The 10,059-nt window shown below is 41.7% G+C and overlaps 1 protein-coding gene across 1 annotated transcript; it reads left to right on the forward strand.

The window, feature by feature from the left end:
- Nucleotides 1-1,190: 1,190 nt before the first annotated feature.
- On the forward strand, nt 1,191-8,431 carry fam210b (family with sequence similarity 210 member B). The gene is made up of 3 exons (XM_068315149.1): nt 1,191-1,826; nt 5,531-5,712; nt 7,480-8,431. Exons 1-3 carry the CDS (start codon nt 1,329-1,331, stop codon nt 7,694-7,696), a joined length of 897 nt encoding a protein of 298 aa, XP_068171250.1. The 5' UTR covers nt 1,191-1,328; the 3' UTR covers nt 7,697-8,431.
- The last annotated feature ends 1,628 nt before the right edge of the window (nt 8,432-10,059 follow it).

Raw genomic sequence — 10,059 nt, forward strand, 5'->3', positions numbered from 1 at the left:
GAAATATATAGTATAAAGCCATCTGAACAGACTGTCAGACATTTTTGTGGCTTCCTGCATAACATTTAACCTCATCTTTATCTCACCAAATTATTATTCTTCCTGTCCCTCTGCATTTTGTCTTGTTGATGTGATGTTAAAGGTTAAAGGCAAATAGTGTTTCAGGATACAACTGCTTTTACATCTGGAAGTAAACCATGTTTACCACAGACATCATTATGTATGCGGTGTAAAGGATATTTAAGGAATGAGGATCTGCAGAGGGACATTTCTAATCTGAAGCATTAATTAAACAACTCATCAACCAGAAAGTTATAGAAAAATTTTGTCCTAGGGGAAATATATCTCTTTAATGCAAAAACTTTTTGCTGATGCTGATGTGGATGGGTCTGAACTCATTTCATAACAGAAGAATGATATAAGAACTCAGTTCTTAAGTTCCTGACAATCTAACAAGAAGCGAAATGTAGAAATCCATCACCAGTTGTGCGTTTTTAGGAACCACACAAAGTATGTGGGGAATGTCACTGACACATCTGTCCAGTGGTTTTACAGAGAATGGGGACAGACCATAAACCGTGTTGCATGTGGCCATATGTAAATGTATGAATTGAGTTGTGACCTTGATATCGAGCCAGATCCAGTGACTGAAAAGGGGGTTTCTAAAAATGCATACAGACATTTAATTTTTGTTTTATCATTTTGAGATTGCATTGATTTTGTGGTTACAAATATCTGCATTGAGCCCTTTGAACTGTTCTTGGTTGGTTTATTTGCAAACTGATGAATTCTTTAGTTTGCACAAAAACCTTATATATGATGAAGGTTGAATTGTTTTAATTCATATACTGTATTTGACTGTGAAACCTGGACCAACACATCACCATAGATTTACAGTTGGGTAAATACTAATTCATTCTCCAGCTGTGGTGCAGGATAATCCTGGGAACACGTGGGATCAACTTCACTGAATGTCTGTGGAGAATCTGTTCACGTCCTCACCACTGAGTCGGAGCCTGGAGCACAGAGCCTCGAACAACAGTCCAGGCTCGGTGGCATCTTTATAACAGGGTTTATGTGTGAGTTCAATTTCAGGATTTAACACGTTTACACCTTTAAATACCCCCTCCCTTTCCTTGAAGGGCTCAGTTCTGCGATTGCGCGTCAACTCTCATTGGCTGTCAGTGATAATCGGTCAACAACGAAGCCGGGGAGGCGCAGGGGGACCGGGAGCAGCATGTTTACAGTTATGTGCTGCCTAAATTAATAACTAGAACGGTCCGCTCTGCATTTATTTTCGGGGGCATCAGTGTCATTCACCGCTGAGGATGTTTATGTGTCGTGCAGGGAGGCTGTCTGCAGCTCTTCTGGATCATTCCATCAAGTCAACCGGCTCGTTTTTAGGGCAAGTCAGCTCAGACAGGCTGAGAGATGTCACTCTGGTGTTACGCAAGGACCACGCGTTTCAGGGACGTAGGTGTTTCTGTGGATCCGATCTAACGCGTGTGGGTTCCCAACAACCGGAGTCGGGAAGGGTTCAGGTTTGGGACTCACTGCCGCGGTTTGGGTTGTCGGAATGGACGCACCTTAACCGGGTGGCGTCTGTATCTGCTTATCTGTCCAAACGCGCGAAAACGAGAGACGGTTTAGACTTTATCAGAGAGACGCGCGTCCCTGCGATCCGGCGCAAAGGAAAGTCACTTGGTTCGGGTTTGCTGTCAGGGAACCGACCCGCCTCCACGCGACACTTCACCGGGATCATGCAGACCAGAGCCTCATCCACGAGGAAGAGTGGCGCCGACGACAGCCAGACGTCCGACAAACGGGTAATGTCAGTTGATCAGCTCAGAACAGACGCCGATCAGTGGGACAGAGTCGAGTCTGTGACCTCTAATCAACGATCGATCCAAACCAACGATCGATCCAAACCACGAGTTGTATGTGTCAGGGCCTGTAGGCGGAACAGCCGCCATGTGAGATCACCCAGTGTTATCCAACAGTACGAGTACAGCTCGATCGGCAGCGACACACACACACACACACACACGCACGCACGCACGCACGCACACACACACACACACACACACACACACACACACACACACACACACTTTTACACATGGGAGTCCAGACCGCACAAACTGCATAAACACCTGCAGACATACGGACGTCCGTTTTAACCGCATGAGGGCGCTCAACACCTTCACTGGATCCTGCGCTGTTTGCGTTGAGTCAACGGTGGTGACGTCAGAGGGCAGCAGACGAAATGAACAGAAGTTCATGCAAAGCTGGAGGAGAAATAAGAATTTACCTTTGTGTTTCTGCTGTGACTCATTCTAAACAATAGAGTCATGACGATAGGGCTGTCTGTATTTCTGTCGGTCGGTCTGTCTTGTGTGTTTCATCAACAACAAACATGGTGACAGCAGAAGGACATGGTAATAATGCGTAATGTCCAGTAAATATACATGGTGTTGGTCTGTGAGGTCATAAAAATCACTAAATCTGGAGAGAAAAGAGAAAAAAAATCAAACTTTATCATAGTAAAATGAGTTTGAGGTGACTCTGAAGTTTGGCCGTCACTATCATGGCTTTAAACAACATGTACTCCTCTGAAACCTCTCATGAATTATTTATCCCCCTGACCAGCTTTTTGGGTGGTCAGGGGGATATGTCATCTTCTCATGACCTTTGGTTAGAATAGATTACAGAAAATAAATATATCACACAGTCATTTATTCTGGTACAGAAAAGTTTTAGTAGCACTAGATAGTTGTACTATGAGTTGGTTGTAATGTTTAATGGGTCTGTTGTGGGAAGCAGGTGATTGTTTGCTTCACTTTCACCCGTATGACCTCACACACTCACTTTTTAGCATTTCTTCTTCAGCTCTTGACTTTTCCTTCCCACTCTGTCCACACACATTTGTGCATGTGAGTGTCTTCGTCTGTGTTTGCCTGTCACCATGACTCATGGGCTTCCTGTCCTCAGAAAAAGCTTTTATCAGACACAGCAGCATTACTGTTCCCCTCCCATGCACCCTCCCTGGCACAACTCCCTTCGTCTTCTTTCTCACATGACCCTCCCATGCCGCCACCTGCTTTTACTTTTAGCTTGGCCTGACTAAACTCTGACAGGCAAAGGCCTGCTCCCTCGCCCACTCTGGCCTCTATTGTCTATTGTTAGCAGGCTGGTCTTGTGATAAATCTCTCAGAGTTTGGCTTCAGCTAGGAGGCTTGGGCTCAAATTAAGAAAAATTTGTTGAAGACTTTCTGTTGCTTTGTCAGAATTGTCTTAAGGCCCGTAAGAAAAGGCAGTCTGAAGGTAGCAGCATAACAGTGGAACAGAAAAGTCATTTTTTTAAAAAGAGGAACACTCATTTGTTTGGCAAAGTTTTTTATGCCAGATGCCCTTCCTGCCTCTGCATGGGACCGGCTTACAGTTGACACAGGTTTGTGGTCTCGTAGGGCTGCAGATGCTGGGAGTTGAACCCGGGGCAGCATAAATGCTAAGCGTGCACTCTACCACTGAGCTACATCCCTTGCCAATTAAACCCCTAATGGTAATGTGCATATATTCTTCTTTTTATATTTGTTCTTTTTATATTTCTTCTTTTTCTTATAAACCAGAGAAAAACGATGACTTATTGGTTTTGAACTCGTCTCAGTGTGAATCCGCTGACATAGTCAGCATACTAATGATTGAATGTTTTAGCGTTTTATGTCCTGTCTTCAGTGCACACTGGCCAGAACCCTGTGAAGAGCTGGTGCCTTTCATTCCAAAAGCTAATAATAGGCAATCAGGCATTTCTGTGATGTGAAAATGCCTGATGGTCGAGATGGAACCATCTTGCAGTCCGCATGTGGCCCTCATGCGGACATGCAGTGCTTAGCAAACAATGACGTGACATTACGCGTGTCAGAGCCCATAAACTGAGGAGCCGTGTACTTTTCAACATCTCCATGTGAAGACCTCTTCAATTGACGTAACTGTTAACTGTTGCTACTATTAATCTCCCAGCGGTGGGCAGCACACAAAACATGCTGTCACAACCCTGTTTCACAGATAATATATGAAGACCAAAGCCTTGTGCATGTCAAAGTCGTAGTTTGAGTCCCTGCAGACTTTTGCTGAATCCTGTTGAAGTTGAAAAGTTAGTCACCAAATTTAAATCGCTCAAGTCGGTTCAGCAGGGAGAACAGCCCCCGGGAGGGAGAACAGTAATAAATATCTCTTTATTCACGGTTTGGCTCCCAGTCCTCTTGTTTGTCCTCCTCAGTTTTCTTCATACTGCTCTTCTCTCAGGAAAAATACGCTGACACAAACTTTTCATTGACTTTGCATTTTGTCCTGCATTCTGTTCAAGTTGTCTCAATAGTTTAGCAGCAGAATGCTGTGATGGAGGTCGCTGCACAGATTTTAATTTCTGCTGGGTTGTTCCAGCTTTTTAGGAGAAATGTTCATATTTTCTCTAACAATAAGTCAGTGTGAAACAGGCCTGAGGTACTTCCTGTTTTGTTCTGTCTTCTTTGCAGGAAATGTATTTGAATAACAAGAACAATTGGAAACAATATCTCCCAGTTGGCTGGAGTGTTGTTGTTGTTTTTTAAATCCTCCCACTTGAGTTTAACAGTCCCTAGTAATAAAGAGGGAAAAAAACAGCAGAATATGGACAATAAAGCAGAAGTCATCCCACTCTAATTATAATCAAACCTCTAGTTAACACAGAAGGGCTACATAAAAGAAAATTTGTTGTGTTTGTGTTTGGTGTTAAGGTAGTGATGTTTTCACATGGCAGTTATTTTAGGCAGATGACTTTAAAGCATGCACGGGTCACTCAGTTTTATATAGTCACGTTGTAAAGTCTAAGTGTTATTTAAAGAAAAAAACCCCACTCCTGCCCGTCTAGATCTTTTCAAACACTATAATAAGTCTTGTTCTGGTTGTGCTACGTGACCGCTGGTGTACAACATAGTGTTTGATATTCAGAGGAATTCAGAGGATTAACTCGTTTCATGCACTCCTTCTTTCTGTCAGGTTCCTGCTTCAGCTGCTTCATCCTCTGCTGTGCCCTGTCTGTGGGGCAGTTGTAGTTTTATAATCTGGAAGTTGTTGTCTGTAGAGGTTAAAACCCAGAGCAGTGTTTGTGTCTGTGATGTGTGTGAGTTGAAGTGAGTTCTCGAACCACACAGTAGTCTGTAGCCAGGTGGTATTTGGACTTAACTTTGAACTGTGGCACATCGACTTTCCTGAGAAGGTAAACAGTAGTAAAATTGACATTATTAACAGGTCATGATAGGATTTTAACACTAATTACTTACATAAACTGTTAAATTAGCTTGGGGACAAGAATAGTGACTCGGTCACCTCTTTGTTTTTGTTTGGTTTTATAGGAACCAAATCTCTGGAATCTATCAACTATTTTCATCCTTTGTCTTTTTTGTTCTTGTCGTATCTTTTTGTCAAGCCATCCCTCCTATTTCACAAGGTCTGTCTCATGTCTTGCTTTTATTTTGCTCTCTATTTCCAGGAGGAGCAGTGTCCAGACCAAGCCTCTCTTCCTGCTGCGGTTGAGCCGGAGCCAGCGGTGGGAAAACCCAACAAGACCCAGCAGCTGAAGAAAGTCTTCAAGGAGTACGGAGCGGTGGGGGTTTCCTTTCACGTCTGCATCTCCCTCATGTCCCTGGGAATGTTCTACCTCCTGATATCCAGGTAAATAATCATCAGACTGATGTCTTTTCTTCAGGTAGGGGATCAGGTAGGAGTTTAAGAGCTAAACTAATGAAAACATGCATTTTGTGTTAGTCTAATCAGTTAAATTAAATCCATGTTTATTCATTTATTCATTTCATATAGGAGATTTTTCAGATTGTGCAGAATGATGGGATGATATTTTGCTTTTTAATTATTTGTACAATCAATAATTTAATAACCTTTTAACTTGTAAAATGTCCAGAGTGGCCACACTGTCATGTACAACAGCAGAGGTATCAGGTGATTTAACAGTTTTAATCACAAAATGGCAACTTCTCTTTTAAATCTTCGGCAAATTTCCGTAGTATTTTCAAATTATTTGTCAAATCACTTGCTTGAATGAAAACAGCTGACACAAAATAACTGATACATCAGGCAAAATTCACAGATATTGTGCACTATAGAAGTGGCAATGCATCGAAGTGTGACTTTTCCTTTAAATGCATGCATAGGAAATAAGAGAAATGTGGACAGTTTAACATCAAGTAAATGAAAATGTGTTTTGTCGTTACTATCATACCAGTGCTATGAGAGTAAAAATATACCACTGGAATGAATTAGACACAAGCCCTAAATCTATTGGTGGTTGCAGATAGTAAAAAGACAATGCAGCACCACACAACTTTTGTGTTTTGTTCAGCAAATCAGTCTGGATGCTTTTAAGGCATCTTTGGTTTGTTTAATCCACACAAGAGGGAGTGGAATGCCAGACAAGCCTGGCAGTGATTATGTGATAGATAATGCACTTCCTTCTGTCGCTTTTAATGTCTCAGGAAGTAAAAACAGACTAGTTGGGTTCAGAGCAAAGCTTTTGGCCTTTCATAGTCTGTCCATAGTAACACTCTTCAGGGGGAGGATGATCTTTATATTTAGCTGTTTAGAGTTAGCTGAGTGCAAAAGGTCTTTAAATGTTACAGAGAAATGTTGTGTTTGTTGTGAACATATGTTCACGTTAGCACATTTTTAAATATTCAAGTTTCCAAAAGCTCACATGAAAACAGCTTGATTCAAAACCAGCCGTCTCACACAGGCAGACAAACACACAGCTTGTGAAACCGACACTGATTTATGTGATTCCATGCTGGCAGTGTTTCTTCTGGTAATCAGTTTAAATGAATCAGAAAGGTTGTAGGAGAAGCTGCTGTACCTCCTACATGGAATACAGCTCTATCTAGTGGACGTAAAAGAGACGTGCGCCTCAAGTTCCTAACAAGAAACACACTTCTTTACTTTATATTTAATGTATTGAATTCCATAAGGATGCAATGAGCTCAGAATAAAAGCAGTATCCCAATAAAGAGAAGTTGTTTTTGCGGCATGAAGATTTTAAGATTTATAAGATCCATATTTTAGGCCCTGAAGAATCTGAAACTTTAATTTTTGTTGGCAAAGTTTTTTGTTTATTGTTTGCAATGTTTGGACTACAGTAACTAATCCACAACCATTCAGCAAAAACTGCAAAAAGTTTTTGCTGAATGGTTGTGGATTATTACTATTATTGTTGTTGTTATTGTTGTTATTATTATTATTCATATATATTTTTATTTAGTTTCTCTTGTTCTACCCAGTATTTTGAATTCTGCAATGAAAAACCAAAAGAATGCTCAGCCAGAAACATCTGTGTGTAGTAGATGTAGAAAAATAACAGGACCATTTGTGGGTTATAGCCCAATATGTGAATTTAATGTTCTTTTAATGACTTTGCTCTGTCATCTGTCTTCACAGTGGGATCGATATGGCTGCTGTGCTTTGTAAAGTTGGCTTTAGTGAAGCGGTTGTTCAGTCTAAGATGGCGGCGGGAACTAGCACATTCGTCTTGGCTTACGCCGTTCACAAGCTCTTCGCTCCGGTGCGCATCAGCATCTCTGTAGTGTCAGTGCCTCTCATCGTGCGCTACTTCAGAAAGACTGGTCTCTTTAAACCGCCAACAACTTCACCCTGATGATGATGATGATTTTTTTTCATCATGAAAGAACACACATCCTGACTGTCAACAAGTGAAACCTGTACATAAGTGCACACATGTGATTTCATCAAGCAATGTCTCATCTTTGCTCTCCTGTTGTGAATTCAGGAAAAATGTTTCCCATCTGTACCATTCGTAATAGAAACCTTGAACCTTGTCTGACGCGACAGTGCTTTTAAAGTCTTGCCTTAAAATATGTTCATTCCAAAAAGCAGGTAAAAGGCTGAAAAAGCACAAATATGTGTTTACAATCAGAAGGATCATCAGGGATTTAAGTTTCAGTCCTAAGCTCTGTTGATAGGCAGCTATGCGTTTCCCCTGGAAAAAGCTGATCTCTCCCCTCTTCTTCACTCTGAGCTGACTCGGCCATGTTCTGGCGTTCTGTTAATCAGCAGAATAGTTCAGCTTCTGTCTGTTTCTTCTCTTTCTCCTCCTTCTTGAAGTCCTGCTACTATTTTCTGTAGATGTTTCCCTTCCCTGAGTCTTTCCTCATATCTGTTTTCCTCTCCTTGGCAGCTCCTCTCCATTCTTTCTTCTGTCCTCTCAGCCCTCTGGTAATTTGTGAATTCCACTGTCTGAGCAATAATCTAAGCTACTGTTAATGTGATTGAAGCTGATTGCAATTCATGGCGTGCATTTGATGAAGAATGTTTGTTTATGAGGGTTTTCTTATGGAATGAATATTACTTATTAAAATGCGTTTTTCCCTTTTGTGTTTGTTGTGTTTTGTCATCAGAATAAGTCACATATATTTGTTCGCTTTGAACCCTTTCTAGTTTAATAACACTGTAATACTTTGATGTTGTAAATTTGTTTTGTTTTTTTCCAGTTTTTATGAATAGTTAACTTCAAACCTTCCTGGCAGCTATCTCCAGTATGTATTTTGTTGTGGCTGGTTTACCAGCCAGCCACTTCATTATTTTGATTGACTCTCACTGCGATCCAGAGTTTTTTCTGCTACAGCAGATTTGCTGGAGACTAAAACAGAGCTATATATCAGGTCAGACTATTAATCGATTGTATCCATGCAGAGGAACTGCTTCTAAAACTAGTTTAATAAATTGATTTAATTTCAGATTACTGGCAGTCTTTTTTTTAAAAGGATGCATGCTGACATCCAGGTGGATTTTCTTTTCTCCTGTTGAAATCATATCAATATTGGCGCAAAAAACAGGAGCAGCCGACAAGTAAAGTGAACAGATGCACATATGCCTGGAAAAGTTAACCACCATAAGTTTCCTTGAACGCCTCATGGAAGCCGCACCATCGAGACCCCCTAAAGCTGTGTGACAGCTGGCTGTTGTTAGTTTGAAATGAAACTACATGAGAAGAGGGCCGGTAATAAAGCTCACAGAGATGGGACTCCTCAGCCAGAGGCCCCCAGAGTCTATGAGCAACCTGTGAAGAGAGCAACAATGATTGTCTTTGAACTTCCTCAAGCAAATGTTGGTTTGACCTGATTGGTGCTTTCTTACTTTTCTACCTTGTTCAAGGAGGTTGAATTGAAGTGAGGACAACAGCAGCTTCGACACTTCTCATTCTCCACCACACCGGGGAGCTCCTGAACCACAACTGCTCCTGCCTGGCCCGTGCGAAGCGTCAGCATCACAAACCTCCTGCTTCTCAGCAGAATCAGTGTCTTTGTGCTCTTAATCTCATCTAGAGATACACAAGCATCGCGATTCATCTCTCCTCATGCATATCAAACTTCTTGTGTTTGGTGTCACCAATCGGTTTCAGCCGAACACAAATGAAGTCGGCTTACACAGTTTGTGAAATTACTCAGAATATAACAACTCAGACACATGATAACTGGTTTGTAATTCAATAGGTGCACGAGCCTGAATAAAAATACACAACATTTTGAATAAATCACCATCATGATGATGCAGCATGTTTTTCCGGTCGGATAAGGTTCACACCACACTGACCAGATTTAGCCCTCATAAGGATTCATTATTTCTAGCTGTATGCTGTCACAGCAGGTACAGTGCCATTGCCCTCTGCTCTTGTTCTCTTCACACACCCTCTTTCCTCAAAGTTTGATGGGTCAGCCAGTGAAGCAAGCACACCTTGCTGGTGTTGTTTCCCTGAAGATTTACCACGGATTGAATGGTAGCTACCCTGAACAAGACCTCATCACCTCTGTGTGTGTGTGTGTGTTTGTGTGTGTGTATGAGTGTCTGTGCGTGGTTCTTGGCCGAGTAAATAATTCAGTCAAGAGAGCTGTATAAGGAGAACTAAGAGTGCTGGTGGTCTGTGCCAGATATCAACGCTTGCTTTATTCAGAAATAGGAGCCTTGACAGCACTGTGACACAAGCTACACACACACACAGAC

This window comes from Antennarius striatus, chromosome 5 (assembly GCF_040054535.1).
Source record: "Antennarius striatus isolate MH-2024 chromosome 5, ASM4005453v1, whole genome shotgun sequence".
NCBI lineage: Eukaryota > Metazoa > Chordata > Actinopteri > Lophiiformes > Antennariidae > Antennarius > Antennarius striatus.